The sequence below is a fragment of the Oncorhynchus tshawytscha genome, linkage group LG27 (assembly GCF_018296145.1).
Source record: "Oncorhynchus tshawytscha isolate Ot180627B linkage group LG27, Otsh_v2.0, whole genome shotgun sequence".
Taxonomy (NCBI): domain Eukaryota; kingdom Metazoa; phylum Chordata; class Actinopteri; order Salmoniformes; family Salmonidae; genus Oncorhynchus; species Oncorhynchus tshawytscha.
In genome coordinates, this window is record NC_056455.1 from 15,475,730 (window position 1) to 15,499,131 (window position 23,402).

General features: G+C 42.4%; 1 protein-coding gene across 1 annotated transcript in view; it reads left to right on the top strand.

Annotated features, from left to right (window-relative positions):
- LOC112247019 (ubiquitin carboxyl-terminal hydrolase 43) overlaps positions 1 to 23,402 on the top strand; it is a 116,124-nt gene that overhangs the window by 85,074 nt on the left and 7,648 nt on the right. Inside the window, exons 10-11 of the mRNA XM_042307408.1 lie at positions 809 to 886; positions 1,973 to 2,102. Of these exons, the coding sequence (XP_042163342.1) occupies positions 809 to 886; positions 1,973 to 2,102 (208 nt within the window). The remainder of the gene's footprint in view (positions 1 to 808; positions 887 to 1,972; positions 2,103 to 23,402) is intronic.

Consider the following 23,402-nt stretch of genomic DNA (forward strand, 5'->3'; position numbering starts at 1 on the left):
CGCAAAACAACATTATTCTTGAATGATGCAGAGCTTGATGATTCTGCTCGCAAATAAGTCTTTAGTGCCACACTCCTAATGGAAACACAACAACGCTAGAGTTTACATCAGAGGTCCCCAAACTGGTTTGCCCCGCGACCCTATTTTGATATTAACATTTTTTGTGACCCCACCATGTAAAAAGAAAAGTGATGAAATCAACGGCCAATGTTTACTTATTTAATTGGGCTATGACAATCTATTACAAATCAGTCTGATAATACTTTTGACAGTAATCATTTTCTATGATCAATCATTGATGATGTTCTTTTCTCCTGATTTAGTGCCTGATCTTGTCCACTCTGTTCTAATAAGGCTTGTGGGCATTGTAGAGGGAAACAGACACACATGTGACACACATGTGAAGGGGTCATAATATTTTGTATCTTAAACCGTTCAAAGGATAGAGCCACATTTGTAGGAAGAAAACAGAAACCTCTCTGTTTATTACAACCACATCTAGTGGCTACTGGAGGTTACTGACATAACCCCAGTTCTATGAACCAAGCAGGATTTTTCCCCCAGAGTTTCTCTTGTGACCCTATCTTCAAATCTGGAGACCCCACATGGGGTTGCAACCCCTAGTGTTTGGGAAACACTGGCCTACATTAACATAAAACACTGGTGGCCCACTGGTGAGGAGGGTAAGACTCAATGGAAAAGCACCATAACAAAATGTACATACCACCTGAATAATAGATGGACAGTAGGGGATTATGCTGAAGTTTTACCTTGCTAATCTGATGACCTTTGACCCTTTTGTTCCCAGAGCTCTTAATCTCTGTGGCTCAGGAGGACCGCCCCATGTGAAGCTCATCATCGAGTGGGAACACAGAATCAAAGACTGGTCAGTCATTCTCAGTGACAGTCTAAAACTTTTAGTCCTGAATTATTGTAGACCAACTGTAATCATAAAACAGTATGTATGCTGCTGCACATGCCTTATTTTATTAATGCCTGGCAGCCTCTTTCTCTCTCTGTGCATGTTCCCAACTCTCTCTCTCTCTCTCTCTCTCTCTCTCTCTGTCTCTCTCTGTGCATGTTCCCAACTATCTCTCTCTTTCTCTCTCTCTCTCTCTCTCTCTCTGTCTCTCTCTGTGCATGTTCCCAACTCTCTCTCTCTCTCTCTCTCTCTCTCTCTCTGTCTCTCTCTGTGCATGTTCCCAACTCTCTCTCTCTCTCTCTCTCTCTCTGTGTGCATGTTCCCAACTATCTCTCTCTTTCTCTCTCTCTCTCTCTCTCTCTCTCTGTCTCTCTCTGTGCATGTTCCCAACTCTCTCTCTCTCTCTCTCTCTCTCTCTCTGTGTGCATGTTCCCAACTCTCTCTCTCTGTCTCTCTCTGTGCATGTTCCCAACTCTCTCTCTCTCTCTCTCTCTCTCTCTCTGTGTGCATGTTCCCAACTCTCTCTCTCTCTCTCTCTCTCTGTGTGCATGTTCCCAACTCTCTCTCTCTCTCTCTCTCTCTGTGTGCATGTTCCCAACTCTCTCTCTCTCTCTCTCTCTGTGTGCATGTTCCCAACTCTCTCTCTCTCTCTCTCTCTCTCTCTCTCTCTCTCTCTCTCTCTCTCTCTCTCTCTCTCTCTCTCTGTGTGCATGTTCCCAACTATCTCTCTCTTTCTCTCTCTCTCTCTCTCTCTGTCTCTCTCTGTGCATGTTCCCAACTCTCTCTCTCTCTCTCTCTCTCTCTCTCTGTGCATGTTCCCAACTATCTCTCTCTCTCTCTCTCTCTCACTCTCTCTCTCTTTCTCTCTCTGTGCATGTTCCCAACTCTCTCTCTCTCTCTCTCTCTCTCTCTCTCTCTGTGTGCATGTTCCCAACTATCTCTCTCTCTCACTCTCTCTCTCTTTCTCTCTCTGTGCATGTTCCCAACTCTCTCTCTCTCTCTGTCTCTCTCTGTCTGTCTGTCTGCCTGTCTGCGGTCGGTCTCCTGCAGCCTGTTTGGGAACATCCAGGAGGAGGTGGTGAAGGATGCTGAGAGTGTGAGAGGCCAGCATCAGCAGCACGTCCAGCAGCACAGTTGTACCCTGGACGAGTGCTTTCAGCTCTACACTAAAGAGGAACAGGTACATTATCTCCTCCTACGGTCAGGCAACAACCACTGCTGATTACAATCTGTTGTCTCACTATAGTTTACAGGGGTGTCAAACTCATTCCACGGAGGGCCTTGTGTCTGCTGGTTTTTGTTTTTTTCCTTTCAATTAAGCCCTAGACAACCAGGTGAGTTGAGTCCCTTACTAATTAGTGACCTTAATTCATCAATCAAGTCCAAGGAAGCAGTGTAAACCCGCAGACACTCGGCCCTCCGTGGAATGAGTTTGACATGTGTCATAGAACCTTATGTACCGAACCCACTGACTGAATGACTGACGAGGAGCAAGGAAATCCTTCCTACCTGTGATTTTCATTATATGCTGTATTTTTGTTTATAGGGGAGACTGCCTCTAGTTTGAAACGGTCCTTTAAGGGAAATTCATCCAAATTGCTAATTCATTAATCGTATGCTACCTTAAAAATAAGATGCACATTTATTATTTGGGTGAACAATCCCTTTAAGGACATCATTATGGAATCCATAATGCTTCTTACAGACCCCCCAGTGTTATAAGATGCAACGTCAACAGTAACATCAAAGGATGTGAATGCTGTGGCATGATGCCAAGAACAAAATCTGCCTTCAGTCGAATCAATCAAGATGACCTGAGGTGGAATTAATCTTTCCAATTGGGCTCATATTTTCCTGTCTGTGGAGTGTTGGTATTCTATTGGAGCTGTGAATGGACTGTGTTTCTGCTGGGAACTGTATGCTCTCGCTTAACTGTACCTACACCCAGATCAGTGTCTAAACGACTTATGAATCAGAATACTTCCTTCCCTTCAAATGGTTGATTGATCTTCCTGCTCCCAGTTATACTGTACCACAATATAGTGTTTACAGTCATGCCCCATCGCTATGCCCCTCCACATCTCTTTATATGAAGAGGTTGTTTCAGGGATTGTTTTGAATATCCAATTCAGATCAAATGTTGTTTGTCACATGCGCCGAATACAACAGGTGTAGACCTTACAGTGAAATGCTTACTTACAAGCCCTTAACCAACCATGCAGTTTTAAGAAAAATACCTTTAAAAAGTAAGAAATAATAGTAAGAAATAATTAAAGAGCAGCAGTAAAATAACAATAGCAAGGCTATATACAGGGGGTACCGGTACTATCAGGTATCAAGGTAAGACCCAAGTGCAGACTGTGTGAAGGGGCAGGCAAACGACAGGTCAAGGCAGGCAGGGGTCGATAATCCGGAGTAGGAGCAAAGGTACTGGACAGCAGGCAGGCTCAGGGTCAGGGACAGGCAGAGTGGTCGGGCAGGCAGGTACAGGGTCAGGACAGGGAAGGGTCAAAAACCAGGAGGATGAGAAAAAGAGTGGCTGGGAAAAGACAGGAGCTGACAGGAACAAACGCTGGTAAGCTTGACAAACAAGACCAACTGGCACAGACAGACAGAAAACACAGGTATAAATACCCAGAGGATAAGTGTAAGGTGGGCGACACCTGGAGGGGGTGGAGACAAGCACAAGGACAGGTGAAACAGATCAGGGCGTGACAGGTACCGAGTCGATGTGCAGGGGGCACCGGTTAGTTGAGGTAATATGTACATGTAGGTAGAGTTATTGAAGTGACTATGCATAGATAATAACAGAGAATAGCAGCAGTATAAAAGAGACGGGGGGGGGGCAATGCAAATAGTCTGGGTAGCCATTTGATTAGATGTCCAGGAGTCTTATGGCCTGGGGCTAAAAGGTGTTTAGAAGCCTCTTGGACCTAGACTTGGAGCTCCGGTATCGCTTGCCGTGCGGTAGCAGAGAGAACAGTCTATGACTAGGGTGGCTTTTTAGGGCCTTCCTCTGTCACCGCCTGGTATAGAGTTCCTGAATGGCAGGAAGCTTGGCCCCGGTGATGTACTGGGCCGTACGCACTACCCTCTGTAGTGCCTTGCGGTCGGAGGCCGAGCAGTTGATATACCATGCAGTGATGCAACCCGTCAGGATGCTCTCGATGGTGCAGCTGTAGAACCTTTTGAGGATCTGAGGACCCATGCCAAATCTTTTCAGTTTCCTGAGGGGGAATAGGTTTTGTCGTGCCCTCTTCACGACTGTCTTGGTGTGCTTGGACCATGTTAGTTAGGTAATAGAGGTGTACGTGAATTTCAAAGCCTGTAATTTGGTTTATGTAATACGTTTATAAAGTTGACATGTGTGATAAATGTCCAGAACATGTCCTCCTCAAGAGCCTTCTCTTAGTTTCTTCCTGAGCATTGTTTGAGTCCTATGTCTGTTTCTGATAGCAGTGAATCATTTCCCATTGCCATTCATGAGGCAAATGACTAGGCTTTCTTTAGCTCCATTTGTGACCAGATTAGTATCCTCGACTGAACATGAAGGTTATTGGATACAGCTGCCTCCATCTCCTTCCTCCACTCTTCTTCATGCACACTAATCAGAGGGATTAGAGTGCCGGAGGCGGTCGCCCCAGCAACAGGTTGTGAAAGTGACTGAAAAATTTGGCTTCACATACTGTTCTGATGAAACAGACACGGTCTCATGCACAGAGCTATCACTGAAGACAACCGCGACCTGTATCAGACCACGTTTCATGTCTAAAACATTGTCCACCAGCTTCAAACTGCTGGAAAAACAATATTTTTGCTTATTGAAAATATATTTCATAGCGATTTAGATGGTACAATGATTCCCTACACTATTCAGTGCTTGCTTTCTCACATAAACTGAAATTGAGCGAACAATGTATAATTTTTGAACAAGGAATGAGCCATTTTCACTAAATAACACAGCCATAAAGTCAGAACAGCTGCCGCTCCGGCGGGAGAAATCAATAGGAAAAGCACACAGCCAATGACAACACTGGCGGGTAAGTAATACTGTGAAATATTATCATTACACAATTAGCGGCAGATATATTATGGACATTTTCTGAAATTACAATACAAAAATGTAACACAATCCAATGTAGCACCTTTAGAGAGTGTTATGAAATGATTTCAGTGGGTTGATTGAGGGACAAGATTTCTTTCTTCTTCTTTTTTTACATGGATGAATACTCTCTTTCTGTTTCTCTCTGTTTCTCTGTTTCTCTGTTTCTCTCTGTTTCTCTGTTTCTCTGTTTCTCTGTTTCTCTGTTTCTCTGTTTCTCTCTCTGTTTCTCTGTTTCTCTGTTTCTCTGTTTCTCTGTCTCTCTGTTTCTCTGTTTCTCTCTCTTTCTCTGTCTCTCTGTTTCTCTGTCTCTCTGTTTCTCTGTCTCTCTGTTTCTCTCTCTGTTTCTCTGTTTCTCTGTTTCTCTGTCTCTCTCTGTCTCTCTCTGTTTCTCTCTCTTTCTCTGTCTCTCTCTGTTTCTCTCTCTTTCTCTGTCTCTCTGTTTCTCTGTCTCTCTGTTTCTCTCTCTCTCTGTTTCTCTGTCTCTCTGTTTCTCTGTCTCTCTCTGTTTCTCTCTGTTTCTCTGTCTCTCTCTGTTTCTCTCTGTTTCTCTGTCTCTCTGTTTCTCTCTGTTTCTCTCTGTTTCTCTCTGTTTCTCTGTCTCTCTCTCTGTCTCTCTGTTTCTCTGTTTCTCTGTTTCTCTGTTTCTCTGTTTCTCTGTCTCTCTGTTTCTCTGTTTCTCTCTTTCTCTGTTTCTCTGTCTCTCTGTTTCTCTGTCTCTCTGTTTCTCTCTCTCTCTGTCTCTCTGTTTCTCTGTCTCTCTGTGTTTCTCTCTGTTTCTCTGTCTCTCTGTTTCTCTCTGTTTCTCTCTGTTTCTCTCTGTTTCTCTGTCTCTCTGTTTCTCTGTCTCTCTGTTTCTCTCTGTTTCTCTGTCTCTCTGTTTCTCTGTCTCTCTGTTTCTCTCTGTTTCTCTGTCTCTCTGTTTCTCTCTGTTTCTCTGTCTCTCTGTTTCTCTCTGTTTCTCTGTCTCTCTGTTTCTCTGTCTCTCTGTTTCTCTCTGTTTCTCTGTCTCTCTGTTTCTCTCTGTTTCTCTGTCTCTCTGTTTCTCTCTGTTTCTCTGTCTCTCTGTTTCTCTCTGTTTCTCTGTCTCTCTGTTTCTCTGTCTCTCTGTTTCTCTGTTTCTCTCTTTCTCTGTCTCTCTGTTTCTCTGTCTCTCTGTCTCTCTGTTTCTCTGTTTCTCTGTTTCTCTCTGTTTCTCTGTTTCTCTGTTTCTCTGTTTCTCTGTCTGTTTCTCTGTTTCTCTGTCTCTCTGTTTCTCTGTCTCTCTGTTTCTCTGTCTCTCTGTTTCTCTGTTTCTCTGTTTCTCTGTCTCTCTGTTTCTCTGTTTCTCTCTCTCCCTGTTTCTCTGTCTCTCTGTTTCTCTCTGTTTCTCTGTCTCTCTGTTTCTCTCTGTTTCTCTGTCTCTCTGTTTCTCTGTCTCTCTGTTTCTCTGTCTCTCTGTTTCTCTCTCTCTCTGTCTCTCTGTTTCTCTGTCTCTCTGTCTCTCTGTTTCTCTGTTTCTCTGTTTCTCTGTCTCTCTGTTTCTCTGTTTCTCTGTTTCTCTGTCTCTCTGTTTCTCTGTTTCTCTGTCTCTCTGTTTCTCTGTCTCTCTGTTTCTCTGTCTCTCTGTTTCTCTGTTTCTCTGTTTCTCTGTCTCTCTGTTTCTCTGTTTCTCTCTCTCCCTGTTTCTCTGTCTCTCTGTTTCTCTGTCTCTCTGTTTCTCTCTCTCTCTGTCTCTCTGTTTCTCTGTCTCTCTGTCTCTCTGTTTCTCTGTCTCTCTGTTTCTCTCTCTCCCTGTTTCTCTGTCTCTCTGTTTCTCTGTTTCTCTGTTTCTCTGTTTCTCTGTTTCTCTCTCTCTCTGTTTCTCTGTTTCTCTCTCTGTTTCTCTGTTTCTCTGTTTCTCTGTTTCTCTGTTTCTCTGTTTCTCTGTCTCTCTGTTTCTCTGTTTCTCTGTCTCTCTGTTTCTCTGTTTCTCTGTTTCTCTGTTTCTCTGTTTCTCTGTCTCTCTGTTTCTCTGTTTCTCTGTTTCTCTGTTTCTCTGTTTCTCTGTTTCTCTGTTTCTCTCTCTCTCTGTTTCTCTGTTTCTCTGTTTCTCTGTCTCTCTGTTTCTCTCTGTTTCTCTGTTTCTCTGTTTCTCTGTCTCTCTGTTTCTCTGTTTCTCTCTCTCTCTGTTTCTCTGTCTCTCTGTTTCTCTGTCTCTCTGTTTCTCTCTCTCCCTGTTTCTCTGTCCTCTGTTTCTCTGTTTCTCTGTTTCTCTGTTTCTCTCTGTTTCTCTCTGTTTCTCTGTTTCTCTGTTTCTCTGTTTCTCTGTTTCTCTGTTTCTCTGTTTCTCTGTTTCTCTGTTTCTCTCTGTTTCTCTGTTTCTCTGTTTCTGTTTCTCTGTTTCTCTGTTTCTCTCTGTTTCTCTCTGTTTCTCTGTTTCTCTCTGTTTCTCTGTTTCTCTGTTTCTCTGTTTCTCTCTGTTTCTCTGTTTCTCTGTTTCTCTGTTTCTCTCTGTTTCTCTCTGTTTCTCTGTTTCTCTGTTTCTCTGTTTCTCTGTTTCTCTGTTTCTCTGTTTCTCTCTGTTTCTCTGTTTCTCTGTTTCTCTGTTTCTCTGTCTCTCTGTTTCTCTGTTTCTCTGTTTCTCTGTTTCTCTGTTTCTCTGTTTCTCTGTTTCTCTGTCTCTCTGTCTCTCTGTCTCTCTGTCTCTCTGTTTCTCTGTTTCTCTGTTTCTCTGTTTCTCTGTCTCTCTGTTTCTCTGTCTCTCTGTTTCTCTGTCTCTCTGTTTCTCTGTTTCTCTGTTTCTCTGTTTCTCTGTCTCTCTGTCTCTCTGTTTCTCTGTTTCTCTGTTTCTCTGTTTCTCTGTTTCTCTGTTTCTCTGTCTCTCTGTCTCTCTGTCTCTCTGTCTCTCTGTCTCTCTGTCTCTCTGTTTCTCTGTCTCTCTGTCTCTCTGTCTCTCTGTCTCTCTGTCTCTCTGTTTCTCTGTCTCTCTGTCTCTCTGTCTCTCTGTCTCTCTCTCTCTCTGTCTCTCTGTCTCTCTGTCTCTCTGTTTCTCTTTCACTTGCTCTTTGTTTCTCTGTTTCTCTGTCTCTCTGTTTCTCTGTCTCTCTGTCTCTCTGTTTCTCTGTCTCTCTGTCTCTCTGTCTCTCTGTTTCTCTGTTTCTCTGTCTCTCTGTCTCTCTGTCTCTCTGTCTCTCTGTTTCTCTGTTTCTCTGTCTCTCTGTCTCTCTGTCTCTCTGTCTCTCTGTCTCTCTGTCTCTCTGTTTCTCTGTTTCTCTGTTTCTCTGTCTCTCTGTTTCTCTGTTTCTCTGTCTCTCTGTTTCTCTGTTTCTCTGTCTCTCTGTCTCTCTGTCTCTCTGTCTCTCTGTCTCTCTGTCTCTCTGTTTCTCTGTTTCTCTGTCTCTCTGTCTCTCTGTTTCTCTGTTTCTCTGTCTCTCTGTTTCTCTGTTTCTCTGTTTCTCTGTTTCTCTGTTTCTCTGTTTCTCTCTCTGTTTCTCTGTTTCTCTGTTTCTCTGTCTCTCTCTGTCTCTCTCTGTTTCTCTCTCTTTCTCTGTCTCTCTCTGTTTCTCTCTCTTTCTCTGTCTCTCTCTGTTTCTCTCTCTCTCTGTTTCTCTGTCTCTCTGTTTCTCTGTCTCTCTGTTTCTCTGTTTCTCTGTTTCTCTGTCTCTCTGTTTCTCTGTTTCTCTCTTTCTCTGTTTCTCTGTCTCTCTGTTTCTCTGTCTCTCTGTTTCTCTCTCTCTCTGTCTCTCTGTTTCTCTGTCTCTCTGTCTCTCTCTGTCTCTCTGTCTCTGTTTCTCTCTGTGTCTCTCTGTTTCTCTCTGTTTCTCTGTCTCTCTGTTTCTCTGTCTCTCTGTTTCTCTCTGTTCTGTCTCTGTCTCTCTGTTTCTCTGTCTCTCTGTTTCTCTCTTTCTCTCTCTGTCTCTGTTTCTCTCTGTTTCTCTGTCTCTCTGTTTCTCTTCTGTTTCTCTGTCTCTCTGTTTCTCTGTCTCTCTGTTTCTCTCTGTTTCTCTGTCTCTCTGTTTCTCTCTCTGTTTCTCTGTCTCTCTGTTTCTCTCTGTTTCTCTGTCTCTCTGTTTCTCTCTGTTTCTCTGTCTCTCTCTCTCTCTGTCTCTCTCTGTCTCTGTCTCTCTGTCTCTCTCTCTCTCTGTCTCTCTGTCTCTCTGTCTCTCTCTCTCTCTGTCTCTGTCTGTCTGTCTCTCTGTTTCTCTGTTTCTCTGTTTCTCTGTTTCTCTGTCTCTCTGTTTCTCTGTTTCTCTGTCTCTCTGTTTCTCTGTCTCTCTGTTTCTCTGTCTCTCTGTTTCTCTGTTTCTCTGTTTCTCTGTCTCTCTGTTTCTCTGTTTCTCTCTCTCCCTGTTTCTCTGTCTCTCTGTTTCTCTCTGTTTCTCTGTCTCTCTGTTTCTCTCTGTTTCTCTGTCTCTCTGTTTCTCTGTCTCTCTGTTTCTCTGTCTCTCTGTTTCTCTCTCTCTCTGTCTCTCTGTTTCTCTGTCTCTCTGTCTCTCTGTTTCTCTGTTTCTCTGTTTCTCTGTCTCTCTGTTTCTCTGTTTCTCTGTTTCTCTGTCTCTCTGTTTCTCTGTTTCTCTGTCTCTCTGTTTCTCTGTCTCTCTGTTTCTCTGTCTCTCTGTTTCTCTGTTTCTCTGTTTCTCTGTCTCTCTGTTTCTCTGTTTCTCTCTCTCCCTGTTTCTCTGTCTCTCTGTTTCTCTGTCTCTCTGTTTCTCTCTCTCTCTGTCTCTCTGTTTCTCTGTCTCTCTGTCTCTCTGTTTCTCTGTCTCTCTGTTTCTCTCTCTCCCTGTTTCTCTGTCTCTCTGTTTCTCTGTTTCTCTGTTTCTCTGTTTCTCTGTTTCTCTCTCTCCTGTTTCTCTGTTTCTCTGTCTCTCTGTTTCTCTGTTTCTCTGTTTCTCTGTTTCTCTGTTTCTCTGTTTCTCTGTCTCTCTGTTTCTCTGTTTCTCTGTCTCTCTGTTTCTCTGTTTCTCTGTCTCTCTGTTTCTCTGTTTCTCTGTCTCTCTGTTTCTCTGTTTCTCTGTTTCTCTGTTTCTCTGTTTCTCTGTTTCTCTGTTTCTCTGTTTCTCTGTTTCTCTGTTTCTCTGTTTCTCTGTCTCTCTGTTTCTCTCTCTGTTTCTCTGTTTCTCTGTTTCTCTGTCTCTCTGTTTCTCTGTTTCTCTCTCTCCCTGTTTCTCTGTCTCTCTGTTTCTCTGTCTCTCTGTTTCTCTCTGTTTCTCTGTCTCTCTGTTTCTCTGTTTCTCTGTTTCTCTCTGTTTCTCTCTGTTTCTCTGTTTCTCTGTTTCTCTGTTTCTCTGTTTCTCTGTTTCTCTGTTTCTCTGTTTCTCTGTTTCTCTCTGTTTCTCTCTGTTTCTCTGTTTCTCTCTGTTTCTCTGTTTCTCTGTTTCTCTCTGTTTCTCTCTGTTTCTCTGTTTCTCTCTGTTTCTCTGTTTCTCTGTTTCTCTGTTTCTCTCTGTTTCTCTGTTTCTCTGTTTCTCTGTTTCTCTCTGTTTCTCTCTGTTTCTCTGTTTCTCTGTTTCTCTGTTTCTCTGTTTCTCTGTTTCTCTGTTTCTCTGTTTCTCTCTGTTTCTCTGTTTCTCTGTTTCTCTGTTTCTCTGTCTCTCTGTTTCTCTGTTTCTCTGTTTCTCTGTTTCTCTGTTTCTCTGTTTCTCTGTCTCTCTGTCTCTCTGTTTCTCTGTCTCTCTGTTTCTCTGTTTCTCTGTTTCTCTGTTTCTCTGTCTCTGTTTCTCTGTCTCTCTGTCTCTCTGTCTCTCTGTTTCTCTGTTTCTCTGTTTCTCTGTCTCTCTGTCTCTCTGTTTCTCTGTTTCTCTGTTTCTCTGTTTCTCTGTTTCTCTGTCTCTCTGTCTCTCTGTCTCTCTGTCTCTCTGTCTCTCTGTTTCTCTGTTTCTCTGTTTCTCTGTTTCTCTGTCTCTCTGTCTCTCTGTCTCTCTGTCTCTCTGTTTCTCTGTTTCTCTGTTTCTCTGTTTCTCTGTCTGTCTCTCTGTCTCTCTGTTTCTCTGTCTCTCTGTTTCTCTGTTTCTCTGTTTCTCTGTCTCTCTGTCTCTCTGTCTCTCTGTCTCTCTGTTTCTCTGTCTCTCTGTCTCTCTGTCTCTCTGTTTCTCTGTTTCTCTGTCTCTCTGTCTCTCTGTCTCTCTGTCTCTCTGTTTCTCTGTTTCTCTGTCTCTCTGTCTCTCTGTCTCTCTGTCTCTCTGTCTCTCTGTTTCTCTGTTTCTCTGTTTCTCTGTCTCTCTGTCTCTCTGTCTCTCTGTTTCTCTGTTTCTCTGTTTCTCTCTGTTTCTCTGTCTCTCTGTCTCTCTGTCTCTCTCTGTTTCTCTGTTTCTCTGTTTCTCTCTGTTTCTCTGTTTCTCTGTTTCTCTCTTTCTCTGTCTCTCTGTTTCTCTGTTTCTCTGTCTCTCTGTTTCTCTGTCTCTCTGTCTCTCTGTCTCTCTGTTTCTCTGTTTCTCTGTTTCTCTGTTTCTCTGTTTCTCTGTTTCTCTGTTTCTCTGTCTCTCTGTTTCTCTCTGTTTCTCTGTTTCTCTCTGTTTCTCTGTCTCTCTGTTTCTCTGTCTCTCTGTTTCTCTCTGTTTCTCTCTGTTTCTCTCTGTTTCTCTCTGTTTCTCTGTCTCTCTGTTTCTCTGTTTCTCTGTTTCTCTGTCTCTCTGTCTCTCTGTCTCTCTCTGTTTCTCTGTTTCTCTCTTTCTCTCTGTTTCTCTGTCTCTCTGTCTCTCTGTCTCTCTCTGTTTCTCTGTTTCTCTGTTTCTCTCTGTTTCTCTGTTTCTCTGTTTCTCTCTTTCTCTGTCTCTCTGTTTCTCTGTTTCTCTGTTTCTCTGTTTCTCTGTCTCTCTGTTTCTCTGTCTCTCTGTTTCTCTGTTTCTCTTTCTCTGTTTCTCTGTTTCTCTGTTTCTCTGTTTCTCTCTTTCTCTGTCTCTCTGTTTCTCTGTTTCTCTGTTTCTCTCTTTCTCTGTTTCTCTGTTTCTCTGTCTCTCTGTCTCTCTGTTTCTCTGTTTCTCTGTTTCTCTGTTTCTCTGTTTCTCTGTCTCTCTGTCTCTCTGTCTCTCTGTCTCTCTGTTTCTCTGTTTCTCTGTTTCTCTGTTTCTCTGTTTCTCTGTCTCTCTGTCTCTCTGTCTCTCTGTTTCTCTGTTTCTCTGTTTCTCTGTTTCTCTGTCTCTCTGTCTCTCTGTCTCTCTGTCTCTCTGTCTCTCTGTCTCTCTGTTTCTCTGTTTCTCTGTTTCTCTGTCTCTCTGTCTCTCTGTCTCTCTGTCTCTCTGTTTCTCTGTCTCTCTGTCTCTCTGTCTCTCTGTTTCTCTGTTTCTCTGTCTCTCTGTCTCTCTGTCTCTCTGTCTCTCTGTTTCTCTGTTTCTCTGTTTCTCTGTCTCTCTGTCTCTCTGTCTCTCTGTCTCTCTGTCTCTCTGTTTCTCTGTTTCTCTGTTTCTCTGTCTCTCTGTTTCTCTGTTTCTCTGTCTCTCTGTCTCTCTGTTTCTCTGTCTCTCTGTCTCTCTGTCTCTCTGTCTCTCTGTCTCTCTGTCTCTCTGTTTCTCTGTTTCTCTGTTTCTCTCTTTCTCTGTCTCTCTGTTTCTCTGTTTCTCTGTTTCTCTGTTTCTCTGTCTCTCTGTTTCTCTGTCTCTCTGTTTCTCTGTTTCTCTTTCTCTGTTTCTCTGTTTCTCTGTTTCTCTGTTTCTCTCTTTCTCTGTCTCTCTGTTTCTCTGTTTCTCTGTTTCTCTCTTTCTCTGTCTCTCTGTTTCTCTGTTTCTCTGTTTCTCTGTTTCTCTGTTTCTCTGTCTCTCTGTTTCTCTGTTTCTCTGTTTCTCTGTTTCTCTGTTTCTCTCTTTCTCTGTTTCTCTGTCTCTCTGTTTCTCTGTTTCTCTGTTTCTCTCTTTCTCTGTCTCTCTGTTTCTCTGTTTCTCTGTTTCTCTGTTTCTCTGTTTCTCTGTCTCTCTGTTTCTCTGTTTCTCTGTCTCTCTGTTTCTCTGTTTCTCTGTTTCTCTGTCTCTCTCTTTCTCTGTCTCTCTGTTTCTCTGTTTCTCTGTTTCTCTGTCTCTCTGTTTCTCTGTTTCTCTGTCTCTCTCTTTCTCTGTTTCTCTGTTTCTCTGTTTCTCTGTTTCTCTGTTTCTCTGTCTCTCTGTTTCTCTGTTTCTCTGTCTCTCTGTTTCTCTGTTTCTCTGTTTCTCTGTTTCTCTGTCTCTCTGTTTCTCTGTTTCTCTGTCTCTCTGTTTCTCTGTCTCTCTGTTTCTCTGTTTCTCTGTCTCTCTGTTTCTCTGTTTCTCTGTTTCTCTGTTTCTCTGTCTCTCTGTTTCTCTGTTTCTCTGTCTCTCTCTTTCTCTGTCTCTCTGTTTCTCTGTTTCTCTGTTTCTCTGTCTCTCTGTTTCTCTGTTTCTCTGTCTCTCTCTTTCTCTGTTTCTCTCTCTCTCTCTTTCTCTGTTTCTCTCTGTTTCTCTGTTTCTCTCTGTTTCTCTGTTTCTCTGTCTCTCTCTTTCTCTGTTTCTCTGTCTCTCTCTTTCTCTGTTTCTCTGTCTCTCTCTTTCTCTGTCTCTCTGTTTCTCTGTTTCTCTGTTTCTCTGTCTCTCTGTTTCTCTGTTTCTCTGTCTCTCTCTTTCTCTGTTTCTCTGTTTCTCTGTTTCTCTGTTTCTCTGTTTCTCTGTTTCTCTGTCTCTCTCTTTCTCTGTCTCTCTGTTTCTCTGTTTCTCTGTTTCTCTGTTTCTCTGTTTCTCTGTCTCTCTGTTTCTCTGTCTCTCTGTTTCTCTGTTTCTCTGTTTCTCTGTTTCTCTGTTTCTCTGTTTCTCTGTTTCTCTGTCTCTCTGTTTCTCTGTTTCTCTGTTTCTCTGTTTCTCTCTTTCTCTGTCTCTCTGTTTCTCTGTTTCTCTGTTTCTCTGTCTCTCTGTTTCTCTGTTTCTCTGTCTCTCTGTTTCTCTGTCTCTCTCTTTCTCTGTTTCTCTGTCTCTCTGTTTCTCTGTTTCTCTGTTTCTCTCTTTCTCTGTCTCTCTGTTTCTCTGTTTCTCTGTTTCTCTGTTTCTCTGTTTCTCTGTCTCTCTGTTTCTCTGTTTCTCTGTCTCTCTGTTTCTCTGTTTCTCTGTTTCTCTGTTTCTCTCTTTCTCTGTCTCTCTGTTTCTCTGTTTCTCTGTTTCTCTGTCTCTCTGTTTCTCTGTTTCTCTGTCTCTCTGTTTCTCTGTTTCTCTGTTTCTCTGTTTCTCTGTTTCTCTGTTTCTCTGTCTCTCTGTTTCTCTGTTTCTCTGTCTCTCTGTTTCTCTGTTTCTCTGTTTCTCTGTTTCTCTGTCTCTCTGTTTCTCTGTTTCTCTGTCTCTCTGTTTCTCTGTCTCTCTGTTTCTCTGTTTCTCTGTCTCTCTGTTTCTCTGTTTCTCTGTCTCTCTGTTTCTCTGTTTCTCTGTTTCTCTGTCTCTCTGTTTCTCTGTTTCTCTGTCTCTCTCTTTCTCTGTTTCTCTCTCTTTCTCTGTTTCTCTGTTTCTCTGTCTCTCTGTTTCTCTGTTTCTCTGTCTCTCTCTTTCTCTGTTTCTCTCTCTCTTTCTCTGTTTCTCTCTCTCTTTCTCTGTTTCTCTGTCTCTCTGTTTCTCTGTTTCTCTGTCTCTCTGTTTCTCTGTTTCTCTGTCTCTCTGTTTCTCTGTTTCTCTGTTTCTCTGTCTCTCTCTTTCTGTCTCTCTGTTTCTCTGTTTCTCTGTTTCTCTCTCTGTTTCTCTGTCTCTCTCTTTCTGTCTCTCTGTTTCTCTGTTTCTCTGTTTCTCTGTTTCTCTGTCTCTCTCTTTCTCTGTCTCTCTGTTTCTCTGTTTCTCTGTTTCTCTGTTTCTCTGTTTCTCTGTCTCTCTGTTTCTCTGTTTCTCTGTCTCTCTGTTTCTCTGTCTCTCTGTTTCTCTGTTTCTCTGTTTCTCTGTTTCTCTGTTTCTCTGTTTCTCTGTCTCTCTGTTTCTCTGTTTCTCTGTCTCTCTGTTTCTCTGTCTCTCTGTTTCTCTGTTTCTCTGTTTCTCTGTCTCTCTGTTTCTCTGTCTCTCTGTTTCTCTGTTTCTCTGTTTCTCTGTTTCTCTGTTTCTCTGTTTCTCTGTTTCTCTGTTTCTCTGTTTCTCTCTCTCTCTGTTTCTCTGTCTCTCTGTTTCTCTGTTTCTCTGTTTCTCTGTTTCTCTGTCTCTCTGTTTCTCTGTTTCTCTCTCTCTCTGTTTCTCTGTTTCTCTGTCTCTCTGTTTCTCTGTTTCTCTGTTTCTCTGTTTCTCTGTTTCTCTCTCTCTCTGTTTCTCTGTTTCTCTGTTTCTCTGTTTCTCTGTTTCTCTGTCTTTCTGTTTCTCTGTCTCTCTGTTTCTCTGTTTCTCTGTTTCTCTGTTTCTCTGTTTCTCTCTCTCTCTGTTTCTCTGTTCCTCTGTTTCTCTGTTTCTCTGTTTCTCTGTTTCTCTGTTTCTCTGTCTTTCTGTTTCTCTGTTTCTCTGTTTCTCTGTCTCTCTGTTTCTCTGTTTCTCTGTCTTTCTGTCTCTCTGTTTCTCTGTTTCTCTGTTTCTCTGTCTCTCTGTTTCTCTGTTTCTCTGTTTCTCTCTTTCTCTGTCTCTCTGTTTCTCTGTTTCTCTGTTTCTCTGTTTCTCTGTCTCTCTGTTTCTCTGTCTCTCTGTCTCTCTGTTTCTCTGTTTCTCTGTTTCTCTGTCTCTCTGTTTCTCTGTTTCTCTGTTTCTCTGTTTCTCTGTCTCTCTGTTTCTCTGTCTCTCTGTTTCTCTGTTTCTCTGTTTCTCTGTTTCTCTGTCTCTCTGTTTCTCTGTCTCTCTGTTTCTCTGTTTCTCTGTTTCTCTGTCTCTCTGTTTCTCTGTCTCTCTGTTTCTCTGTTTCTCTGTTTCTCTGTTTCTCTGTCTCTCTGTTTCTCTGTCTCTCTGTTTCTCTGTTTCTCTGTTTCTCTGTTTCTCTGTCTCTCTGTTTCTCTGTTTCTCTGTTTCTCTGTCTCTCTGTTTCTCTGTTTCTCTGTCTTTCTGTCTCTCTGTTTCTCTGTTTCTCTGTTTCTCTGTCTCTCTGTCTCTCTGTTTCTCTGTTTCTCTGTCTTTCTGTCTCTCTGTTTCTCTGTTTCTCTGTTTCTCTGTTTCTCTGTTTCTCTGTCTCTCTGTTTCTCTGTCTCTCTGTCTCTCTGTTTCTCTGTTTCTCTGTTTCTCTGTCTCTCTGTTTCTCTGTCTCTCTGTTTCTCTGTTTCTCTGTTTCTCTCTCTCTCTGTTTCTCTGTCTTTCTGTTTCTCTGTTTCTCTGTTTCTCTGTTTCTCTGTCTCTCTGTTTCTCTGTCTTTCTGTTTCTCTGTTTCTCTGTCTCTCTGTTTCTCTGTCTCTCTGTCTCTCTGTTTCTCTGTCTCTCTGTCTCTCTCTGTTTCTCTGTCTCTCTGTCTCTCTCTGTTTCTCTGTTTCTCTGTTTCTCTCTCTCTCTCTGTTTCTCTGTTTCTCTGTTTCTCTCTCTCTCTCTGTTTCTCTGTCTCTCTGTCTCTCTCTGTTTCTCTGTTTCTCTGTCTCTCTGTCTCTCTGTCTCTCTCTGTTTCTCTGTTTCTCTGTTTCTCTCTGTTTCTCTGTCTCTCTGTCTCTCTGTCTCTCTGTTTCTCTGTTTCTCTGTTTCTCTCTCTCTCTGTTTCTCTGTTTCTCTGTTTCTCTGTTTCTCTGTTTCTCTCTCTCTCTGTTTCTCTGTTTCTCTCTCTCTGTTTCTCTGTTTCTCTGTTTCTCTGTCTCTCTGTCTCTCTGTTTCTCTGTTTCTCTCTCTCTCTCTCTGTCTCTCTGTTTCTCTGTTTCTCTGTTTCTCTCTCTTTCTCTCTGTCTCTCTGTTTCTCTGTTTCTCTGTTTCTCTCTCTCTCTGTTTCTCTGTTTCTCTGTTTCTCTCTCTCTCTGTTTCTCTGTCTTTCTGTTTCTCTCTCTCTGTCTCTCTGTTTCTCGCTCTCTGTCTCTCTCTCTCTCTGTTTCTCTGTCTCTCTCTGTTTCTCTGTTTCTCTGTTTCTCTGTTTCTCTGTCTCTCTGTTTCTCTGTTTCTCTCTCTCTCTGTTTCTCTGTTTCTCTCTCTCTGTTTCTCTGTTTCTCTCTCTCTCTGTTTCTCTGTTTCTCTCTCTCTCTGTTTCTCTGTTTCTCTCTCTCTCTGTTTCTCTGTTTCTCTGTTTCTCTGTCTCTCTGTCTCTCTGTTTCTCTGTTTCTCTCTCTCTCTGTTTCTCTGTCTCTCTGTTTCTCTGTTTCTCTGTTTCTCTCTCTCTCTGTTTCTCTGTCTCTCTGTTTCTCTGTTTCTCTCTCTCTCTGTTTCTCTGTGTTTCTCTGTTTCTCTGTCTCTCTGTTTCTCTGTTTCTCTCTCTCTGTTTCTCTGTTTCTCTCTCTCTCTCTGTTTCTCTGTTTCTCTGTTTCTCTCTCTTTCTCTGTTTCTCTGTCTCTCTGTCTCTCTGTTTCTCTGTTTCTCTCTCTCTCTGTTTCTCTGTCTTTCTGTTTCTCTGTTTCTCTGTCTCTCTGTTTCTCTGTTTCTCTGTCTCTCTGTCTCTCTGTTTCTCTGTTTCTCTGTTTCTCTGTTTCTCTGTCTCTCTGTTTCTCTGTTTCTCTCTCTCTCTGTTTCTCTGTCTTTCTGTTTCTCTGTTTCTCTGTCTCTCTGTTTCTCTGTTTCTCTGTCTCTCTGTTTCTCTGTTTCTCTGTCTTTCTGTTTCTCTGTTTCTCTGTCTCTCTGTTTCTCTGTTTCTCTGTCTCTCTGTCTCTCTGTTTCTCTGTTTCTCTGTCTTTCTGTTTCTCTGTTTCTCTGTCTTTCTGTTTCTCTGTTTCTCTGTCTCTCTGTCTCTCTGTTTCTCTGTTTCTCTCTCTCTCTGTTTCTCTGTCTCTCTGTTTCTCTGTCTCTCTCTTTCTCTGTTTTCTGTCTCTCTGTTTCTCTGTCTCTCTGTTTCTCTGTTTCTCTCTCTCTCTGTTTCTCTGTCTCTCTGTTTCTCTGTTTCTCTCTCTCTCTGTTTCTCTGTCTTTCTGTTTCTCTGTTTCTCTGTCTCTCTGTTTCTCTGTTTCTCTGTCTCTCTGTCTCTCTGTTTCTCTGTTTCTCTGTCTTTCTGTTTCTCTGTTTCTCTGTCTTTCTGTTTCTCTGTTTCTCTGTCTCTCTATCTCTCTGTTTCTCTGTTTCTCTCTCTCTCTGTTTCTCTGTCTCTCTGTTTCTCTGTCTCTCTCTTTCTCTGTTTTTCTGTCTCTCTGTTTCTCTGTCTCTCTGTTTCTCTGTTTCTCTGTTTCTCTGTCTCTCTGTTTCTCTGTTTCTCTGTCTCTCTGTTTCTCTGTTTCTCTGTTTCTCTGTCTCTCTGTTTCTCTGTTTCTCTGTTTCTCTGTCTCTCTGTTTCTCTGTTTCTCTGTTTCTCTGTTTCTCTGTCTCTCTCTGTTTCTCTGTTTCTCTGTTTCTCTCTCTCTCTGTTTCTCTGTCTCTCTGTCTCTCTGTTTCTCTGTTTCTCTCTCTCTCTGTTTCTCTGTCTCTCTGTTTCTCTGTCTCTCTCTTTCTCTGTTTTCTGTCTCTCTGTTTCTCTGTCTCTCTGTTTCTCTGTTTCTCTCTCTCTCTGTTTCTCTGTTTCTCTCTGTTTCTCTGTCTCTCTGTTTCTCTGTCTCTCTGTTTCTCTGTCTCTCTGTTTCTCTGTTTCTCTGTTTCTCTGTCTCTCTGTTTCTCTGTTTCTCTGTTTCTCTGTCTCTCTGTTTCTCTGTTTCTCTGTTTCTCTGTTTCTCTGTTTCTCTGTCTCTCTCTGTTTCTCTGTCTCTCTCTGTTTCTCTGTCTCTCTGTTTCTCTGTTTCTCTCTCTCTCTGTTTCTCTGTCTCTCTGTTTCTCTGTTTCTCTGTCTCTCTGTTTCTCTGTTTCTCTGTCTCTCTGTTTCTCTGTTTCTCTGTTTCTCTGTCTCTCTGTTTCTCTGTTTCTCTGTTTCTCTGTTTCTCTGTCTCTCTGTTTCTCTGTTTCTCTGTTTCTCTGTTTCTCTGTCTCTCTGTTTCTCTGTTTCTCTGTTTCTCTCTCTCTCTGTTTCTCTGTCTCTCTGTTTCTCTGTCTCTCTCTGTTTCTCTGTTTCTCTCTCTCTCTCTGTTTCTCTGTCTCTCTGTTTCTCTGTTTCTCTCTCTCTCTGTTTCTCTGTCTCTCTGTTTCTCTGTTTCTCTGTCTCTCTGTTTCTCTGTTTCTCTGTTTCTCTGTCTCTCTGTTTCTCTGTTTCTCTGTTTCTCTGTCTCTCTGTTTCTCTGTTTCTCTGTTTCTCTGTTTCTCTGTTTCTCTGTCTCTCTGTTTCTCTGTTTCTCTCTCTCTCTGTTTCTCTGTCTCTCTCTTTCTCTGTTTTTCTGTCTCTCTGTTTCTCTGTCTCTCTGTTTCTCTGTTTCTCTCTCTCTCTGTTTTTCTGTCTCTCTCTTTCTCTGTTTCTCTCTCTCTCTGTTTCTCTGTTTCTCTCTCTCTCTGTTTTTCTGTCTCTCTCTTTCTCTGTTTCTCTCTCTCTCTGTTTCTCTGTTTCTCTCTCTCTCTGTTTTTCTGTCTCTCTCTTTCTCTGTTTCTCTCTTTCTCTGTTTTCTGTCTCTCTCTTTCTCTGTTTCTCTGTCTCTCTCTTTCTCTGTTTTTCTGTCTCTCTCTTTCTCTGTTTCTCTGTCTCTCTCTTTCTCTGTTTCTCTCTTTCTCTGTTTTCTGTCTCTCTCTTTCTCTGTTTCTCTGTCTCTCTCTTTCTCTGTTTCTCTCTCTCTCTGTTTTTCTGTCTCTCTCTTTCTCTGTTTCTCTGTCTCTCTCTTTCTCTGTTTCTCTCTCTCTCTGTTTCTCTGTCTCTCTCTTTCTCTGTCTCTCTCTTTCTCTGTTTTTCTGTCTCTCTCTTTCTCTGTTTCTCTGTCTCTCTCTTTCTCTGTTTCTCTCTCTCTCTGTTTCTCTGTCTCTCTCTTTCTCTGTTTCTCTCTCTCTCTGTTTTCTGTCTCTCTCTTTCTCTGTTTCTCTGTCTCTCTCTTTCTCTGTTTCTCTCTCTCTCTGTTTCTCTGTCTCTCTCTTTCTCTGTTTCTCTCTCTCTCTGTTTTTCTGTCTCTGTTTCTCTCTCTCTCTGTTTATCTCTCTCTGTTTCTCTCTCTCTGTTTTCTGTCTCTCTCTTTCTCTGTCTCTCTGTTTTCTGTCTCTCTCTTTCTCTGTCTCTCTGTTTTCTGTCTCTCTCTTTCTCTGTTTCTCTGTCTCTCTCTTTCTCTGTTTCTCTGTCTCTGTGTTTCTCTGTCTCTCTGTTTCTCTTTCTCTGTTTCTCTGTCTCTCTTCTCTCTCTGTTTTCTGTCTCTCTCTTTCTCTGTTTCTGTCTTTCTCTGTTTCTCTGTCTCTCTCTTTCTCTGTCTCTCTGTTTCTCTGTCTCTCTGTTCTCTGTCTCTCTCTCTCTCTGTTTCTCTGTTTCTCTTTCTCTGTCTCTCTCTTTCTCTGTTTCTCTGTTTCTCTGTTTTCTGTTTCTCTCTCTCTGTTTCTCTGTTCTCTCTTTCTCTGTTTTCTGTCTCTCTCTTTCTCTGTTTCTCTGTCTCTGTCTCTGTTCTCTCTTTCTCTGTTTCTCTTTCTCTGTTTCTCTGTTTCTCTGTTTCTCTTTCTCTGTTTCTCTCTTTCTGTTTCTCTGTCTCTGTTTCTCTTTCTCTGTTTCTCTGTTTCTCTCTCTCTTTCTCTGTTTCTCTCTCTCTCTGTTCTCTGTTTCTCTTTCTCTGTTTCTCTGTCTCTCTGTTTCTCTCTCTCTCTGTTTCTCTGTTTCTCTGTTTCTCTTCTGTTTCTCTTTCTCTCTCTCTCTGTTTCTCTGTCTCTCTCTCTTCTCTGTTTCTCTGTCTCTCTCTTTCTCTGTTTCTGTCTCTCTGTTTCTCTGTTTCTCTGTCTCTCTCTCTCTTTCTCTGTCTCTCTGTTTCTCTGTTTCTCTGTTCTCTCTCTTTCTCTGTTTCTCTGTCTCTCTCTTTCTCTGTTTTCTGTCTCTTTTTCTCTGTCTCTTTCTCTCTGTCTCTCTCTTTCTCTGTCTCTGTTTCTCTCTCTGTTTCTCTGTCTCTGTTTCTCTTTCTCTGTTTCTCTGTCTCTCTGTTTCTCTGTTTCTCTCTCTCTCTGTTTCTCTGTCTCTGTTTCTCTGTTCTCTCTCTCTCTCTGTTTCTCTGTCTCTGTTTCTCTGTCTCTCTGTTTCTCTGTTTCTCTGTTCTCTGTCTCTCTCTTCTCTGTTTCTCTGTTTCTCTGTTTCTCTCTCTGTTTCTCTGTCTCTCTGTTTCTCTGTCTCTGTTTCTCTTCTCTGTCTCTCTCTGTTTCTCTGTCTCTCTCTTTCTCTGTTTCTCTGTCTCTCTCTCTCTCTGTTTCTCTCTGTTTCTCTCTGTTTCTCTGTCTCTCTCTTTCTCTGTTTCTCTCTCTCTCTCTCTTTCTCTGTTTCTCTGTCTCTCTCTCTTCTCTGTTTCTCTCTTTCTCTGTTTCTCTGTTTCTCTGTTTCTCTGTTCTCTGTTTCTCTGTCTCTGTTTCTCTCTCTGTTTCTCTTTCTCTGTTTCTCTCTCTCTGTTTCTCTGTTTCTCTGTTTCTCTGTTTCTCTCTGTCTCTCTCTTTCTCTGTTTCTCTGTCTCTCTCTCTCTCTGTTTCTCTGTCTCTCTTTCTCTGTTTCTCTGTTTCTCTGTTCTCTTTCTCTGTCTCTGTTCTCTTTCTCTGTTTCTCTGTCTCTCTCTTTCTCTGTTTCTCTGTTTCTCTTTTCTGTCTCTGTCTCTCTCTCTGTTTTCTCTGTCTCTCTTTTCTCTCTCTTTCTCTGTCTCTGTTTCTCTTTCTCTGTTTCTCTGTCTCTCTCTTTCTCTGTTTCTCTCTCTCTTTCTCTGTTTCTCTCTCTCTCTCTCTGTTTCTCTCTCTCTCTCTTTCTCTGTTTCTCTGTCTCTCTCTTTCTCTGTTTCTCTGTCTCTCTCTTTCTCTGTTTCTCTCTCTCTCTGTTTCTCTGTTTCTCTGTTTCTCTGTCTCTCTCTTTCTCTGTTTCTCTGTCTCTCTCTTTCTCTGTTTCTCTCTCTCTGTTTCTCTCTTTCTCTGTTTCTCTGTTTCTCTCTTTCTCTGTTTCTCTCTCTCTCTGTTTCTCTGTCTCTCTCTCTTTCTCTCTTTCTTCTCTGTCTCTGTTTCTCTCTTTCTCTGTTTCTCTGTTTCTCTTTCTCTGTTTCTCTGTCTCTCTCTTTCTCTGTCTCTCTTTCTCTGTCTGTTTCTCTTTCTCTCTTTTCTCTGTTTCTCTTTCTCTGTTTCTCTCTGTTTCTCTGTCTCTCTGTTTCTCTGTTTCTCTGTCTCTGTTTCTCTCTTCTCTGTTTCTCTGTCTCTGTTTCTCTGTCTCTCTGTTTCTCTGTTCTCTCTCTCTCTGTTTCTCTGTCTCTCTTTTCTCTGTCTCTCTCTTTCTCTGTTTCTTCTCTCTGTTTCTCTTTCTCTGTTTCTCTGTCTCTCTCTTTCTCTGTTTCTCTCTCTCTCTTTCTCTGTTTCTCTGTCTCTCTCTTTCTCTGTTTCTCTCTCTCTTCTCTGTTTCTCTGTCTCTCTCTTTCTCTGTTTCTCTCTCTCTCTGTTTCTCTGTCTCTCTCTTTCTCTGTTTCTCTCTCTCCCTGTTTCTCTCGCTCTCTGTTTCTCTGTCTCTCTCTTTCTCTGTTTCTCTCTCTCCCTGTTTCTCTCTCTCTCTCTGTTTCTCTCTCTCCCTGTTTCTCTGTCTCTCTCTTTCTCTGTTTCTCTCTTTCTCTGTTTCTCTGTCTCTCTGTTTCTCTGTCTCTCTCTTTCTCTGTTTCTCTCTCTCCCTGTTTCTCTCTCTCTGTTTCTCTGTCTCTCTCTTTCTCTGTTTCTCTCTCTCTCTGTTTCTCTGTCTCTCTCTTTCTCTGTTTCTCTCTCTCCCTGTTTCTCTCTCTCTCTGTTTCTCTGTCTCTCTCTGTCCCTGTTTCTCTCTCTCTCTCTGTTTCTCTGTCTCTCTCTTTCTCTGTTTCTCTCTCTCCCCGTTTCTCTTTCTCTGTTTCTCTCTGTCCCTGTTTCTCTCTCTCTCTGTTTCTGTCTCTCTCTTTCTCTATTTCTCTCTCTCCCTGTTTCTCTCTCTCTCTGTTTCTCTCTCTCCCTGTTTCTCTCTCTCTCTCTTTCTCTGTCTCTCTCTTTCTCTGTTTCTCTCTCTCCCTGTTTCTCTCTGTTTCTCTGTCTCTCTCTTTCTCTGTTTCTCTCTGTCCCTGTTTCTCTCTCTCTCTCTGTTTCTCTCTCTCCCTGTTTCTCTCTCTCTGTTTCTCTGTCTCTCTCTTTCTCTCTCTCTCTCTTTCTCTGTCTCTCTCTTTCTCTGTTTCTCTCTCTCCCTGTTTCTCTCTCTCTGTTTCTCTCTCTCCCTGTTTCTCTCTCTCTGTTTCTCTCTCTCTTTCTCCCTCTCTCTCTATCTCTCTTTCTCTGTTTCTCTCTCTCCCTGTTTCTCTCTCTCTCTGTTTATCTCACTCCCTGTTTCTCTCTCTCTCTGTTTCTCTCTCTCTCTCTTTCTCTGTTTCTCTCTCTCCCTGTTTCTCTCTGTTTCTCTGTCTCCCTCTTTCTCTGTTTCTCTCTGTCCCTG